This window comes from Sus scrofa, chromosome 18, assembly GCF_054392235.1.
Source record: "Sus scrofa isolate SSC_HxYL_T2T_F1_AM1 chromosome 18, Sscrofa_HxYL_maternal_Yorkshire_Landrace_v2.0, whole genome shotgun sequence".
NCBI lineage: Eukaryota > Metazoa > Chordata > Mammalia > Artiodactyla > Suidae > Sus > Sus scrofa.
This window is the reverse complement of record NC_139400.1, coordinates 15,319,798-15,337,654: the sequence shown is the minus strand read 5'-3', so window position 1 is coordinate 15,337,654 and position 17,857 is coordinate 15,319,798. Positions and strand designations below refer to the sequence as shown.

The window sequence follows — 17,857 nt, the reverse complement described above, 5'->3', positions numbered from 1 at the left end:
AGGTCACCTCGATTTTCTGCAATGTGATCTTCTAGGATTTTTAGAGTTTTGCACTTTACCTTTGTATCTGTGACCTATTTTGAATTGAGTCTTTTGAAAGGTGTAAGTTCTGTGACTAGATTCTTTTTTTTTTTTTTTTTTTTTTTTTTTTGCATGTGACTATCCAACATCATGTTCTGGCATCATTTGTTGAAAAGTCTATGCTGTTGGTAAACAAATTAGTGGATGCAAGTGGAGGATGGGGAAGGGCAAGATAGGGACATAGGATAAAAGATAAAAACTGCTATGTAGCAAATAGATAAGCAACGAGGATATATTGTACAGCACAGACAATTATAGCCATTATTTTAGATGGAGTATAATCTATAAAAACCCTATGCCATACACCTGAAACTGATGCAATTTTGTAAATCAACTATGCTTCAGTTTAAAAAAATAAAAATAAATTTAAAATGTTAAAAGACTCTTCTTTCTCCATTAAATTATCTTTGCTCCTCCTTGGCCAAAGATCAGTTACATTTAAAATAGCTATATCAGGAGTTCCTGTCCTGGTTCAGCAGTTAGCAACCCGACTAGTATCCATGAGGACACGGGTTCCATCCCTGGCCTTGCTCAGTGGGTTAAGACTCCGGTGTTGCCGTGAGCTATGGTGTAGGTCGCACATGGGCTCACGTTCAGAAATTGGTTGCATTTCTGTACACTAACAATGAGATATTAGAAAGGAATATAAAAATGCAATCTTAAAATCACACCCCACAAAATTAAATAAGCTAGGGCTAAATCTGACTAAGGACGTGAAAGACTTATATGCTGAGAACTATAAAACATTCGTCAAGGAAATTAAAGAGGATGCAAAGAAATGGAAAGATATTCCAGGCTCCTGGATTAGAAGACTAATATCGTCGAAATGGCCATACCACCCAAAGCAATCTATAGATTCAGTGCCATCCCTGTCATTTTTCACAGAAATAGAATAAACAATCCAAAAATTTATATGGAACCATAAAAGGCCCAGAATTGCCAAAGCAAAGCAGTCCTGGGGAACAAAAACCAAGCAGGAAGCATCACTCTCCCAGACTTCAGACAATGTTACAAAGCTACAGTCATCAAGATAGTGTGGTACTGGTACCAAAACAGACAGACAGAACAATGGAACTGAATAGAGAACCAGAAATAAACCCAGACACCTATGGTCAATTAATCTTCGGCAAAGGAGACAAGAGTATAAAGTGGGGAAAAGTCTCTTCAGCAAGTGGTGCTGTGAAAACGGGACAGATGCATGCCAATCAATGAAACTGGGACACACCCTCACACCACGCACAAAAATAAACTCAAAATGGCTTAAAGACTTAAACGTAAGACAAGACACCATCAGACTCCTAGAAGAGAATGTAGACAAAACATTCTCTGACATCAACCTTACAAACGTTTTCTTAGGTCAGTCTCCTAAGGCAACAGAAATAAAAGCAAAAATAAACCAATGGGACCTAATCAAACTTATAAACTTTTGCACAGAAAGGAAACTATAAAAAAAAAAAAAGACAACCTACAGAATGGGAGAAAACAGTTTCAAATGATGCAACTGACTAGGGCTTAATCTCTAAAATATACAAACAACTTATCCAACTCAACAGCAACAAAGCCAACAACCCAACTGAAAAATGGCAAAAGACCTGAATAGACGTTTCTCCAAAGAAGATATACAGATGGCCAGCAGGTGCATGAACAAATGCCCAACATCATTAATTATTAGAGAAATGCAAATCAAAACTATAATGAGGTATCACCACACACCTGTCAGAATGGTCATCATTAACAAGTCAACAAATAACAAATGCTGGAGAGGGTGTGGAGAAAAGGGAACCCTCCTACACTGTTGGTGGGAATGTAAATTTGTACAACCGCTATGGAAAACAGTATGGAAGTACCTCAGGAAACAAATAGAGAACTACCATGTGACCCAGCAATCCCACTCCTGGGCATATATTCAGACAAGGCTTTCACTGAGAAAGATAACATGCACTCCTATGTTCATGGCAGCACTATTCACAATAGCCAAGACATGGAAACAACTGAAATGTCCATTTGACAGATGAATGGATTAAGAAGATATGGTACATATACATAATGGAATACTACTTAGCCATAAAAAAGAACAAAATAATGCCATTTGCAACAACATGCATGGAACTAGAGACTCTCATACTAAGTGAAGTGAGTCAGAAAGAGAAATATCATGTGATATCACTTATGTCTGGAATCTAATATTAGGCACAAATGAACCTATCTACAAAAAGCAACAAACTCATGGACATGGAGAACAGACTTGTTGCCAAGGGGGAGGGGGAGGGAGTGGGATGGACTGGGAGTTAGAGGTTAGTGGATACAAACTATTGCATTTGGAGTGGATAAGCAATGATATCCTGCTGTATAGCACAGGGAATTATATCTAATCATTTATGATGGAGCATGATGGCGGATAATGTGAAATTAAGAAAGTATATATATGTATAACTGAGTCACTTTGCTGTATAGCAGAAATTGACAGACACTGTAAATCCAATATTTAAAAAAATTTTTAAAAGAGGGATGAAGATTAGGAAACAACATGTCCTTCGACAGACGAATGGATTAAGAGGCTGTTGTACACCTCACACCGGTCAGAATGGCTGTCATTATAAGTCTATAAATAACAAATGCTGGAGAGGGAGTGGAGAAAAGGGAACCTCCTACCCTGTTGGTGGGAATGTAAATTGGTACAACCACTGTGGAGACCAGTATGGAGGTAACTCAGAAAACTAACTATAGAACTACCATGTGACCCAGCAATCTCACTCCTGCGTATATATCTAGACAAAACTTTCATTCAACATGCACTATTCATTGTAGCACTATTCACAATAGCCAAGACATGGAACAACTGAAATGTCCATTGACAGATGAATGGATTAAGACGATGTGGTACATATACGTAATGGAATACTACTGAGACATAAAGAGAACAAAATAAGGCCATTTGCAGCAACATGGTTTGAACTAGAGATTCTCGTAGTAAGTGGAGTAAGTCAGAAGGAGAAAGACAAACACCATATGACTTCACTGATATGTGAAAACTGAAATATGGTGCAGGGAGTGCCCGTTGTGGTGCAGCGGAAATGAATCCAACTAGTATCCATGAGGATGTGGGTTCAATCCCTGGCCTCTCTCAATGGGTCGGGGATCTGGCATTACCATGAACTGTGGTGTAGGTCGCAGATGCAGCTCAGATCCTGCATCATTGAGGCTGTGGCGTAAGCTAACGACTTACAGCTCCGATTTGACCCCTAGCCTGTAAACTTCCATATCCTCTGGGTGCAGCCCTAAAAAGCAATAAAATAAAATATGGTATGGATGAACCTATCTACAGAATAGAAATAGACTCACAGATATGGAGAGCAGACTTGTGGTTGCCAAGGAGGAGGGGGAGGGAGTGGGATGGACTGGAAGTTTGGGGTTAGTAGGTACAAATTATGACATTTACAATGGTTAAGCAATAGGTCCTGCTATATAGCACAGGGAACCATATCCAACAACTTGTGGTAGAACATGATAGAAAATAATATGAGAAAAAATATATATCTGAGTTGCTTTGCTGTACAGCAGAAATTGACAGAAGATTGTAAATCAATTGTAATAAAAATTCTAAGTTGCAGTACGTATGCACAATGGAATACTACTCAGCCATAAAAAAGAATGAAATAATGCTGTTTGCAGCAACATGGATGCAACTAGAGATTCTCATACTCACTGGAATAAGTCAGAAAGAGATAGATAAATACCACATGATATCACTTATATGTAGAATCTAAAATATGACACAAAAGGAGTTCCCATTGTGGCTCAGTAGTAATGAACCTGACTAGTATCCATGAGGATGCAGGTTTGACCCCTGGTCCTGCTCAATGGGTTAAGGATCCACCATTGCCATGAGCTGTGGTGTAAGTTGCAGAGGCAGCTCGGATCTAGTGTTGCTGTGGCTGTAACAGAGGTCAGCAGCTGCAGCTGTGATTTGACCCCTAGCCTGGGAACTTCCAAATGCCATGGGTATAGCCCTAAAAAGACAAAAACAAATAAATAAACAGAGTGATAAAGGGGGAAAACCTGCTCAAGAATACTCTTCCCAGAAAGGTTCTCATTCAGATTCAATGGAGAAATTGAAAGCTTTACAGACAAGCAAAAGCTAAGGGAATTCAATGCCACCAAACCAGCTTAACAACAAATGCTAAAGGAACTTCTCTAGGTGAAAAACAAAGGCCACAATTAGAAATAAGAAAATTACAAATGGTAAAGGCAAACATATAGCAAAGGTAGGACACTATCCACAAACAAATATGATACCAAAACCTGCAATCTCGAGGAGAGTACGAATGTAGGATGTTGGAATTTGAAATTAAGAGACCAGAAACAAAACAATCTGTGTGTTGGAGTTCCCGTCGTGGCGCAGTGGTTAACGAATCCAACTAGGAACCAAGAGGTTGCGGGTTCGATCCCTGCCCTTGCTCAGTGGGTTAACGATCTGGCGTTGCCATGAGCTGTGGTGTAGGTTGCAGACTCGGCTCGGATCCCGCGTTGCTGTGGCTCTGGCGTAGGCCGGTGGCTACAGCTCCGACTCGACCCCTAGCCTGGGAACCTCCATATGCTGAGGGAGTGGCCCAAGAAATAGCAAAAAGACAAAAAAAAAAAAAATCTGTGTGTGTGCATGTGTGTATCATAGTGTGTGTGTGTGTGTGTGTGTGTGTGTGTGTGTGTGTATCTTACTATATCAGGTCCTCAGGGTAAGTGCAAACCAAAAATCTATGACAGACCAACAGACGTAGAGTAAGTGAATGGATACAAGACCTATAAATATGCTGTCTACAAGAGACCCACTTCAGATCTAGGGACACATACAGACTATACCCAAACCAGGAAAATATACCACAGAAAATGCAAAAATCCTCAACAAAATAAAACCAAATCCAACAATATTTTAAAAGGATTATACACTACAATCAAGTAGGATTTACCCCAGGGATGCAAGGATTTTTCAATATCTGTAAAATCAATTATTGCGATATACCACAGTAACAAATTGAAGAATAAAAGCTGTATGATCATCAAGAGATGCATAAAAAGCTTTTTTTTTTTTTTTTTTTTTTGGTCTTTTTGCCATTTCTTGGGCCGCTCTCGTGGCATGTGGAGGTTCCCAGGCTAGGGGTCTAATCAGAGCCGTAGCCACAAGCCTACCCCAGAGCCACAGCAACGCGGGATCCAAGCCGCGTCTGCAACCTACACCTCAGCTCACAGCAACGCCGGATCATTAACCCACTGAGCAAGGCCAGGGATCGAACCCGCAACCTCATGGTTCCTAGTCGGATTCATTAACCACTGTGCCACCACGGGAACTCCCATAAAAAGCTTTTGAAAAAATTGAACACAAAAGCAAATAACATACAAGGGAACCCCCATAAGATTATCCGCTGATTTTTTAGCAGAAACTCTGCAGGCCAGAAGTGAGAATGGTGGAAAAATGGAAAAACCATCCAGAAAGTGGACACAGAGGAAACTTACCTCAGCATGATAAAGGTCATATGTGACAAACCCACAGCGAACATCGCACTCAATGATGAAAAGCTGAAAGCATTTCCTCTAAGATTGGGAACAAGATGGTGATGTCCACTCTTAGTTCTAGAAGTCCTGGCCATGGTGATCAGAGGATAAGAAATAAAAGGAATCCAGGTTGGAAAAGAAGAAGTTTAAGTTTCACTCATTGCAGATGACATGATACTATACACAGAAAATTCTAAAGATGCTATCAGAAAACTACTGGGGCTCATCAATGAATTGGGTAAAGTTTCAGGATAAAACAGTAATCTCTTGCATTTCCGTACACTAACAACAAAAGGTCAGAGACAGACAAATTAAGGAAACAATGCCATTTACCATCACATCAAGAAGAATAAAATACTGGAGTTCCCATCGTGGCGTGGCACAGTGGTTAATGAATCTGACTAGGCACCATGAGGTTGCGGGTTCGATCCCTGCCCTTGCTCAGTGAGTTAACAATCTGGCATTGCTGTGAGCTGTGGTGTAGGTCGCGAATGCGGCTCGGATCCTGCATTGCTGTGGCTCTGGTGTAGGCTGGCAGCTACAGCTCCGATTCGACCCCTAGCCTGGGAACCTCCATATGCCTCGGGAGTGGCCCAAGAAATGGCAAAAAGACAAAAAAAAAAAAAAAAGAAAGAAAGAAAAGGAAAGAATAAAATGCCTAGGAATAAACCTACTTAAGGAAGCAAAACACTTGTACTCTGAAAATTATAAGACGCTCATGAAAGAAATAGAAGATGATGACACAAACAAATATACTGTGTTCTTGGATTGGAAAAATCAGTTTTGTCAAAATGACTCTAGGACCCCAGGCAATCTATAGATTCAATGCACTCTCTATGAAATTACCAATGGAAGTTTTCACAGAACTAGAAGAAAAAAAAAATTTAACTTGTATGGAAACACAAAAGACCCTGAATAGCTAACGCCATCCTGAGAAAGAAAAATGGAGCTGGAGGAAACAGGCTCTCTGACATCAGACTATACTACAAAGCTAGAGTCATCAAAACAGTATGGTACTGGCACACAAAAAAACAGAAACCTAGATCAATGGAACAGGATAGGAAGCCCAGGAAAAAACCCACCCACCTATGCTCAACTAATCTACTACAGAGGAGGCAAGAATATACAATGAAGAAAAGACAGTACCTTCAATAAGTGAAGATTGGAAAACCGGACAGCTACATATGAAAGAATGGTCAGAGGGGAGAAATGGACCGGGGGGGGGGGTGTGTTAGGACTGTCATATGCACACTACTGCCTATGGAATGGATGGCTCTCAGGAACCTCTACTCAATATTCTGTGATCACCTTTATGGGAAAAGAGTCTGAAAAAGAACGGAGATACATATATGTATAACTGAACCACTTTGTTGTGCAGCAGAAATTAGTACAACCTTGTAAATCAACTATACTCGAATAAAACTTTTAAAAATGAAAAAAAAGAGAGAGAGATGAAACAGTAGGTCCCAGCCAGGTCCCAGAAGATGAGGGCTCAAGACAGCCCTCCTTTGCACATGGAGGGGCTGTCAACTCCAAAAAATTAAAGTGAGTTGGGTCAGGGACCTGACCAGTTCTCGGGTCAGTCCTTTTGCTGCCTCATCACCACATCATTGGCTCCTTTGCTGCCTTTGCTCTCAGGACCCTCTTGAGAGAAGACAGAATAACTAGAATTGAGATCCCAGCACAGATGACCGGACCAAGCCTCTTCATAAGGCTAATCTAGGAATCGTGTAAAGGAATTTATCTTCAGCAGAGCGACTAGCTCCAAGTCCTTCAATAGCTAGAATTCTTTCTTTCTCAGATGAGACTTTCCTTCTGAATTTTTTTTTTTTTTTGACAGATTACACCCCAGGGAAGCACGGACCACACACATGTCCAGCCAATGGACAGCTGTTAAGAAAAACTAAGTTCTTTGTTCTGGGGCAGGAGACTCTCCGGACCCACTTTATATTGGGAGGAAAAATCCTACAAGATAAAAAGTCATCGAAGAGGTCACTAAGCAAGTTTAGAAGTTGAGTCAGGCCTCGGGGCCCCACGACACCTACTCCTTTCTCAATATGATGAGATTTCTGGTGGAGGGGGGCGTGTGAGTCACCGCAGGAGAGAGATCTGTAAGGGAAAATGCGTCAAAGCTTAGGAGTATTACTGTCTCTTTAAGGAGTCACACGTTGCCGAAACCTCCCTCTGGGCTTTCCGGAGCTCTGAGGTTTAAAAGAACTAGAGACTTCCTCAGTGCCCCAGCACAAAACAGCATCCCCACTCACACTTGTGAAGAGAAAGCAGAACTCAGATCCTTCTCAGATCCAACCAACCAGGAGGAGGGCGCCCTGGCAGAGGACAGGCACCACAGCCACCTGGAGGTGGCTGAGCCCCTGTGTCCCAGCAGGCACCATGAAGGTAAGTAAGAGCTGGAGCCAGGAGGATGGGGCTTCCAGAGTTGCCAGGACAGGGAGTTCAAGAGAGGCTTTATGAGCATCTTCTCCAGTCTGGGAGGCACTCGTTTCTGTCCACCTCTGCATCCCCTTCACACATGGAGAGACGTGTGTGCTAGGACCACTTGGAGGCACAAAATGCTTCTTCTTTTTTTTTCTTTTTTTCCGTCTTTTTGCCTTCTCTAGGGCCGCTCCCTATGGTTCCCAGGGTAGGGGTCTAATCCGAGCTGTAGCCACGGGCCTACGCCAGAGCCACAGCCACGTGGGATCCGAGCCGCGTCTGTGACCTACACCACAGCTCACGGCATCGCCGGATCCTTAACCCACTGAGCGAGACCGGGGATCGAACCCACCACCTCGTGGTTCCTAGTCGGATTCGTGAACCACTGTGCCACGACAGGAACTCCACAAAATGCATTTTAACAGGCGTTAAGACATTGCCCCAACAGCCTTGTCAGCAAAGGCAAAAGAGATTTCTGTGGACCCAAAAGCAAATTAACCTCGTGTGGCGAGTCAGGAGACCACCGGAATGTCTTCTCGGCCTTCTCTCTGTCCCCCCAGTGGGAGCCCCTCAGGGCCTGAAGAGGTTAGAAACTAGGTCTTCACCCCCCTCTCTCTGCATGACCCCTTCCAGGTCTGCTCTCCCATTCAAGTTTCTCCCACCCCAGCTGCAGGGGCGCCCCCATTTCCTTCTCTGCACAATGAAGGGGTTGGAATCAATGGGTGATTTCCAAACTCTGCTTTGTGGACTAATGACATCAGATACAGCTGATCCATAAATCAGAAGCTCTGAGCACAGTACCCTTCAAAATGAACTTTTTTTTTTTTTTTTGGTCTTTTTTTTTTTTTGCCATTTTCTTGGGCCGCTCTCACAGCATATGGAGGTTCCCAGGTTAGGGATTGAATCAGAGCTGTAGCCACAAGCCTACACCAGAGCCACAGCAACGCTGGATCCAAGCCGCGTCTGCAACCTACACCACAGCTCACGGCAACACCGGATCGTTAACCCACTGAGCAAGGGCAAGGATCGAACCTGCAACCTCATGGTTCCTAGTCAGGTTCGTTAACCACTGCGCCACGACGGGGACTCCCAAAATGAACATTTTTAAAGAAGACTCTAAGAATTCTGAAAAACAGTCAGTTTGAGAGGCTCTGAACTACATGAACTCAGACTTTTCAGAGCAGTCAGCAGAGATGTTTGAAGAGCTCCAGAATTAAGAATCATTGGTCAACCCAGATTTCAGTGTGAGTGTACGTCCTTCTTAAAAATTAGTTTAAATGATTTTAAGACTCATTTCAAACCATATGGAAACTCCAGTGACTCACCCGAGAGTTCCGTGGAATCCCCCTAGCTGACTTCTGCTTCATTTTCTTCTTTCCCCCTAGCTGACTTCTTCATTTTCTTCTTTCGCAAGGACAAGTTGCATTAGCTACATTCTTGTTCTTTGCTTTGAATCTTGCAGCTGCTTCTTTGTTTCTGCTTGGGGGTCAGTTAAGGGAGTTTGTTGGTTGCTATTTACAAAATAACCGCCTCACACGATGTGATTTGCCCCTGGGGTGAACTTCGCTGAAGACTTGGTGGGATGAAGGGGGGTTACTGCAGAAACACGAAGACCTTCGGATTGAGTTCTAGGCACACCTGTCACTAGACCTCTGGCCAAGCTCTGCCTCTGATTTCCTTTGTGTGTGCTGCCAACGGGGGATGATGAGAAGAGGTGGGATTGGAAGTGGATGGGGACACACAGACAGGACTCTGGAGAAATGGGGGGGGTGAATGGTCGCGGGAGTGACACCACAGTGGGGGCTGGGAAAGACCCTGAAACCTGCTGTTTGTGGAGCAGCCGAGGGGGGAGAGGATTCGTTGGGAATGAGGCTGGAGAAGCAGACGGAGGAGAGAGAGGAGGCGCTTGTGTTCGGGTGCTCCTGTGGTCAGGCCACCTTGACCCCAGAGTGGGGGCCTGTATTCGGTGATGTTTGATTGGTTGCAATCCATTCCATTTGAAAAGCCTTCGATGTGGGGGCAAGATCATCAGGGGTCGGAGGGGAGCTTCCCAGTCTCCCCCTCTTTAGACACATTAGGACCAGCCAAACGCTGGGCTTCTCTGAGAAGCCGTTTGGGGAATATGTCTGTTTTCCAGTGTCCAAAACCAAAATGCCCATTTTCTTTTTGTTAGTTCCCAGGCCAACAAGCTTAAGCTGGGTCCCTGACACACTGAGCAAGTAAGTGTTCTTGTTCTCAGGGTTTTGCAAAGTCTCCCCCAGCTGCTGACTCTCCTGGGAAAATGCAATGGCTCAGCCGATGTCACTGGCATAGAATTCCCCAGAAAAAACTTCTCTCTAGAGCTTTCTCATTGACACAGAGCACGTGTTATATCCTCCTGTCTGCTCTTTGCACTCGGAGGTCCTGAAGACAAAACCAGGCTCAGCGAATATTCTCACAGGGTCATTCCAACCCTGACCTGGCTCCTCCAATGTCTTCCCCAAATTCTGATGCTCAGGGGAGGGCAGGAACTATGACCTTGTCACTGTGGTGTCCCCAGCTCTTTGGAATTAGATTGAAGCATTGTAGGTAGTTACACCTATTTGATGAACAAGTGAATGAACAAATTGTGTTTGGGACTCTTTCAGTTAACCCTAGGAAGACAGAAGAAGCCAAGAGATGAAGAAAATCCCCATGGTAAGAACATATCTCATAATGCGTATCTGCCCCCAGCTGTGAGCTCTGGGTAATAAGGAAGGGGGCTAAGTCAAGACTCAAGAACAGAGAGAAGCCCCAGAGGTTTCTCGATGCCAGGATAAATCAGCAAGGGCCTTGGGTTGGCATTAGACCGAGATCTCTGTCCCTGCCCTGCTGTGAGATATTAAGTTATTTGTGTCATCCGCACCTCCATTCCTAACGTAAAACGAAGAAAGTACACCTGCTGTGATCTCCACAGAAGGGGACATGGATGGCATCAAAGCATGTGCTAGAGGACACAGGGCTCCCCAGGTCGAAGGTGTCAGGGAACAAGGATGGAGGGTTGAGCAGGTATCTCATTGGGCAGCAGGTTTAAGAGAGAGGAGACAGAGGAGGAGGAGAAGGAGGAGGGAGGGGGAGGAGGAGGGAGGAGGAGGGGGGAAGGGGAGGTGGGGAGGAGGGAGAGGAGGGAGGGCAGGAGAGATGCTCTCCTCTCACCCTCTGCAGCCCAGTGAGGACAGCGCTATGTTCTCTATTGGTCTCCTTTGTGCAGAGGAGCTTTCACACTGAGGCGATGCCGCTTCCCAGGGGGACACGGCTGGCAGGGGGTGGGGCTGTGATCCAGACCCGGGGCGTGGGACTCCAGAGAGCCCTGGCTGCCAGGCCCACTGCCCCTCCTGCCTTTCTGCGGTGGGAGGGTGTCTGGAAAGGCATGGCCGAGGCCACTGAGGCTGTCGCCTGGGGACCAGCTCTGCGCAGGGTGGCGGATGACAGATATGGTCAGAGGGCGGGGCGCCTGTGTGACAGAGGGGCGTCCTCCCGAGGAAGCCTCACCAGCTGGGGGCGCCCCTGCGGGGGCAGGTGTGGCGCCAGAGAGGGCAGCAATGCACGAGGAACGCTGTCCCTCTCCCGAGCTGAGGGCTCCTAAAGGTTCGGTCCGAAAAGCCAAAGGTGGGGGGCCCCTGTTCCCCTTTGTTCCAAAGGAGTCCAGGCGACCCACGTGCCAGGCGGCGCGCGCTGCTTTAAGGCCCGGACTGACAGATCATTGGTCTCGCAGGTTCTGAGGACCTCCAGGCGGCCCTGCAGGAGCCCAGGCTGCGGCTCCTCCTGGCCGGGAGGACGGGGGCGGGGAAGAGCTCCACGGGAAACAGCATCCTGGGCCGGAAGCACTTTGACTCCAGGCTCAGGGCCACGTCGGTGACCCGAAGCTGTGCCGTGGCGAGCGGCAGGTGGGCGGAGTGGGACGTGGATGTCCTTGACACCCCGGACCTTTTCAGCTCCGAAGTCGCCCGGACAGACCCCGACTGCAAGGAGAGAGGCCGCTGCTACCTGCTCGCAGCCCCCGGGCCCCACGCCCTGCTCCTGGTGACCCAGCTGGGCCGCTTCACGGCCCAGGACCAGCAGGCCTGGAGGGGGGTGAAGGCGCTGTTCGGGGACGGGGTCTCGGCGCACACGATCGTGGTCTTCACCCGCAAGGAGGACCTGGCGGAGGGCTCCCTGCAGGACTACGTGCGCGACAGCGAGAACCAGGCGCTCAGGCAGCTGGTGGCCGAGTGCGGGGGCCGCGTCTGCGCCTTTAACAACCGCGCCACGGGTCCCGAGCAGGAGGCGCAGGTGACGGAGCTGATGAGGCTGGTGGAGGATCTGGTGAGGGACCGCGGCGGCGCCCCCTACACCAACGATGTGTACCACCTGGCGCAGGCCCTGGGCGGCGTGAGCCCGGAGGAGAGGCTCCGCAAGGTGGCGGAGCGAGTGGCACAGAAGCAGCAGGGGTGCTGCCTGCAGAGGTTCCTGTGTGAGAAGCCGAAGGCTCAGAGGACCTGGTGGGCGCTGGCCCTGGCTGTGCTGGCCATCGTGATCCTGATAGCCCTGTTCTTTTTCAAAGGTCCGTAGTCAGGGTTCTCTTAAGTCTGGTCTAAACACTAAACACTACTCCCACCTGAAGCGGGATTTCAAAAGCATCTGTTTTAAAGCTTCTCATTCACTGTAGTGAACAGCGTTTCAAATAATCGCATGGGGAGTACCTGTTGTGGCTCTTCGAGTTAAGGACCCCGCCAGTTGTCTTCTTGAGGATGGGTCTTTGATTCCTGGTCTCCTTCATGGGGTCAGAAGAGGGCCTTGGCAGCAACGTGCAGGTGAACGTCTCAGAGGCGGCTCACATCTGGTGTTGCCTATGGCTGTGGTGTTGGCCTCGGCTGCGGTGTCGCTTCAACCCCTGGTCCGAGAACTTCCTATGCCACAGGATGGCGGTAAAAGGAAAGAAATAGGAGTTTCTGTTGTGGCTCAGCATAAAGGAATCTGACTAGCATTCATGGACAACGCAAGTTCCAGCCCTGGCCCCGCTCAGTGGGTGAAGGATCTGGCATTGCCATGAACCGTGCTGTGGGTCACAGACCCTGCTCAGATCCCCCTTTGCTGTGGCTGCGGCATAGGCTCCTTCTGGCCGGCTCCTCCAATACAGGCCCTAGCCTGGGAACCTCCATATGCCCCAGGTGTGGCCCTTTAAAAAAAAGGAAAAAAAAGACAGAAGGGAAATAAATAAACATATAAATAAATAAATATGTACAGTTTTCAAAGTCTTAAATCATGTTAATAGTCCTATGAGAAAAAAAAATGTAGATACATGTATAGCAGGAAGTGACAGACCATTGTAAATCAACAGTAATAAATTTTTTAAAAAATATATATATATACCGCGGGTGCAGCCCTAAAAAATAAAAAAATAAAAATATATATAAAACATGTTAGTCTTGATGTATTGCTCCTCTCTTGAAAAATAATGAAATGACTGCTAAGTTTTTAGTGGAAAATGGATTCGTAGCAAAGGGAAAACCGTTATTTTTATTTTGAGATTTTGTTTGCTCGTTTAGACCCTGTGCCTCTGCTATTAAACACAGACTAACAGGAGTTCCTGTCGTGGCGCAGCTGAAAGGAATCCGACTAGGAACCATGAGGTGGCAGGTTCGATCCCTGGCCTTGCTCAGTGGGCTAAGGATCCAGCGTTGAGCTACACCATGAGCTGTGGACATCCATGTGGAGAAGGGGGCCTATGTAAATGTGATTTGATGCCACTTCGGGTCCAGAGCTTGTGGAGATTGGGGATGGGCTCCTGGCATAGGGTGGCCTGCATGGAGGGGATCTGTGAGCAACGGTGATGGGGCAGTGAGTTGGGCTCTGTGAAGTCTGTCTGGAAAAAAATCCATTATCAGTCCCTGCCTTTAGCATCTTGCTGGGCCCATGTAAGGACTCAGCCAGGGAGGGCCTCCTGCCAGGACCTGAGGGGCCCAGGAGGGGGTGGGCATATGGGGACGGCCAGTGTCCACACCTTGTCCATCCAGTCCACACACACATGAGCGTGTGCTGTGGGCCAACACTTTGCTCAGGGCTGCACCTGCAGCATATGGAGGTTCCCAGGCTAGGGCTGGAATCAAAGCTGCAGCCACAACCACTGCAGAATCCGAGCCGCATCTGTGACCTACACAGCTCATGGCAACGCCGGATCCTTAACCCACTGAGCAAGGCCAGGGATCGAACCTGTGTCCTCATGGCTACTAGTCAGTTTCCCTATGGCTGAGCCACAATGGGAACTCCCTCTTTCATTTTTTTCATTGTCTCACATCTAGGAATCCAAAATATGCCCTTCAATTTCAGTCATTATGTATTATTTCTGTCTTGTTTGTATGTGGAAATGTGATTTTTAAAATAAATAGGAGTGTTAGGATTGTAAAATTCTCCTGCAGACTGTAGCATAGAGAAATGTCCAGGATCAAAGGAAGGTGTGACCTTGGTGGGTAAAATGCCCTACTTGGGGCTTCACCAGGAACATTGCTGTGTGACAAAGCCCAAAGGGCTTGTGTTTCAGAGCCAGGGCCCTGTGAACTTGCTCCAAGACCTCGGGTGCAAGGGGATTCAGTTTTTTCTTGAGATGAATATGTTAATATTAGTCTTTATAGCTTTATAACATGACTGGAAGCACTTCATAAGTTAAATTCCAGACGAATAGGATACAGAAACAGAATGTCTAGGAGGAAATTTTCATAATAATTATAAATAAATTTCACATTCATCAATACTCCACATTCATAATAAAAACTATGACACACTATTCATAAGGAAATATGGAAGACGATGTTTTATTTTAGTCCTTAAAATGTAATTTAACATTACACAGGTAACTCCAGATAGGTCATAAAACAAAATAAGACAAGATTGATGATAAAATAGAAAACAGAAGCTGTAGAGAGAATACTGTAATATAATAATTTATGCTTAATATTTCATGATGAAAACTACTGAGCATCGGAGTTCCCATAGTGGTGCAGTGGTTAACGAATCCAACTAGGAACCATGAGGTTGCGGGTTCGATCCCTGGCCTTGCTCAGTGGGTTAAGGCTCCGGCGTTGCCGCGAGCTGTGGTGTAGGTTGCAGATGCGGCTCAGATCCAGCCTTGCTGTGGCTCTGGTATAGACTGGTGGCTACAGCTCCGATTCGACCCCTAGCCTGGGAACCTCCATATGCTGCAGGAAGCTGCCCTAGAAAAGACAAAAAGACAAAAATAAATAAAGTAGAGATGACAGAGAATTTGAGCACTTTTAGCAAAAGTCGGTGTGTGACTTCCCGGAGGCGAGGACAGTGTGTGGGAGACGGCAGTGAGGAGATGCTCTACTCTGGGCTTAGGAAAGGGAAGGGGCGGCAGAGGAAAAGGCGAAGAAGGAAAGACGTTTTCTTAATCTATTCAGACGCTGGGAGAAGGTGTTCCCCAATAAGGACCATTTCTCTGCATTCCCACGGAATCAACAGAAACATGTGGACCCGGGAGAAATAACAGAATCAACCTGAATAGCAAATTACCTGTGAAAACCTTTCAAATGCAGTGGTAATCCATCAAAGGCAAGTTTAAACCTATTAAGACAACGCAATTTATGCCCCAAAGGGTAACCCCCAAAATTAAAAATCTAAAATCATCAAGTGCAAGTGAAATTGGGGAATTCTCACAGGGCTGCTGCCAGCATGACTTAGCACAGGCTTTCAGGAGTGACATTTGGCCATATCTGGTCAGGAAGAAAATGTTTATCCCAGATAAATTGTACCCGGGCACAAGAAGATTCTCCCACATCGTTGTTGTAGCAGTGAGCACATAATTATTTTTTTTTTTTTTGGCTTTTTAGGGCTGCGCCTGCATCATATGGAAGTTCCCAGGCTAGGGGTCAAATGGGCCACAGCTCATGGCAACACCAGATGCTTAACCCAGTGAGCGAAGCCAGGGATCGAACTCGAGTCCTCATGGATCCTTGTCGGGTTCGTTAATTGCTGAGCCACGAAGGGAACTCCAGTGAGCACATAATTTTGGAACACCAAGTGTTTGTTAATAGAGAGCTGGATAAAATGTTACATAAATAACAGCATTGTGCAAAAGCTTAAAATACAAAAAAGTACTATATGTTATCTATAGACGCATGTGTATGCAGACGTGTAAATACACAAAGGAGAATGATCCAGGGAGTTCCCGGTGTGGCTCAGTTGGTTACAAACCCAACTGGTGTTCATGAAGACACAGGTTTGATCCCTGGCCTCGCCTAGTGGGTTAAAGGATCTGGTGTTGCAGTGAGCTGTGGTGTAGCCCAGCAGCTGCAGGTTCAATTCGACCCCTGGCCTGAGAACTTCCATATGCCACAGGTTTGGCCCTAAGAAGCATCCAAACAAAAAAAGAGAGAAAGGTACATAAAAGCCTCACGATATTGGCTGCCTCTCAAGGAAAGAGAGAGGGAGAAGGAGACTGGGGCGGGGACGAGGGTGTGACAAAAAATAAATGGAACTAACCATGTAATAATTTAACTTTTTCCATCATTCGGACTAATGGCAGTAAAAATGGCAAAATACCTACATTTGTTCATTGCAAATGCAGGGTATTTTTTTTTTCATTATTCTGTGTATTTCTCCACTTAAAAAGCATGTTTCATAACTGCAAAATCTTTAAACTGGATAAGTAAAATACGATCTCGGGGTTCGTCTTCATTGAGTTGTATGTTGCTCCCTCGCCTTTTCTAAAGCCGGCCCCCTTTTCCTGACAACAAAAAGAATGACACAATAGTAGGCCTCATCTGAATGAAACATTTGTCCCCCTGCTTTTGCCAGATTCTGGTTATATATACTGGGATTTTTTTTTCTTCTTTTTATGGCCACATTTGTGGTGTTGAATCAGAGCTGCAGCTGCAGCTGCAGCCTATGCCACCGTCATGGCAGCACCAGATCTGAGCCACATCTGGGAACTACTCCCCAGATCCTTAACCCACTGAGCGAGGCCAAGGATGGAACCCTCATCCTCACAGAGACAGTCTCCTGTCCTTAACCTGCTGAGCCACAACGGGAACTCCCGCTGCGGTTTTTTTTTTTTTTTTTTTTTAAGGTGGTTATTGGGAGACTCGTGAGGAAAGACATTTAATTGAAAACCGAGCAGGAAATGAATTTATCTTGAATTTGTCCTGAACGTTGCCTTTCCCCAGTCTTGACACGACTTCTCTCCATCAGCTGCTCGGGATGGGGGGGCGGAGGGTGGTGGCCCGGCCAGACCCTCTTCCACTACTTCCTTTCCGGTGGGTTCTCCAGGGACCCCTTGATCCCTGATTCCACACCCCAATGGAAGGTACACTCTACTTTCCTCTGCCACCAGAACTTCCATCTGATCCAAGGAGATTCTGGGACTGGAATCCCCAGTGCCTCCAACAAGCCAATGTCATTTACAGCAAGGAAATTTTTTTTACCGTGCCTGCGTCATGAAATTCTCAGGGAGTTCCCGCGTGGTTCAGCAGTAACGAATCTGACTAACGTCCATGAGGATGTGGGTTCAATCCCTGGCCCCGCTCATTGGGTTAAGGATCTGGCATTGCTGTGAACTGTGGTGTAGGTCAGAGATGCGGCTCAGATCCTGTGCCAGTGGCTGTGGTGTAGACCTGCAGCTGTAGATCCAATTTGACCCCTAGCCTGGGAACTTCCATATGGCGCAGGTGCGGACCTAGAAAGAAAGAAAGAGAGAAAGAGAGAGAGGAAGAGAAAGCGAGAAAGAAAGAAAAGAAAGAGAGAAATTCTCAGACCAGGGATCAAACCCGAGACACAGCAGTGA

The 17,857-nt window shown here is 46.3% G+C and overlaps 1 protein-coding gene across 1 annotated transcript; it reads left to right on the top strand.

The window, feature by feature from the left end:
• The first annotated feature begins 7,867 nt into the window (after positions 1–7,867).
• On the top strand, positions 7,868–13,479 carry GIMAP1 (GTPase, IMAP family member 1). The gene is made up of 3 exons (XM_085005180.1): positions 7,868–8,025; positions 10,689–10,737; positions 11,795–13,479. The coding sequence occupies exons 1-3, from the start codon at positions 8,020–8,022 to the stop codon at positions 12,628–12,630; spliced, it is 891 nt and encodes a 296-aa protein (XP_084861306.1). The 5' UTR covers positions 7,868–8,019; the 3' UTR covers positions 12,631–13,479.
• The last annotated feature ends 4,378 nt before the right edge of the window (positions 13,480–17,857 follow it).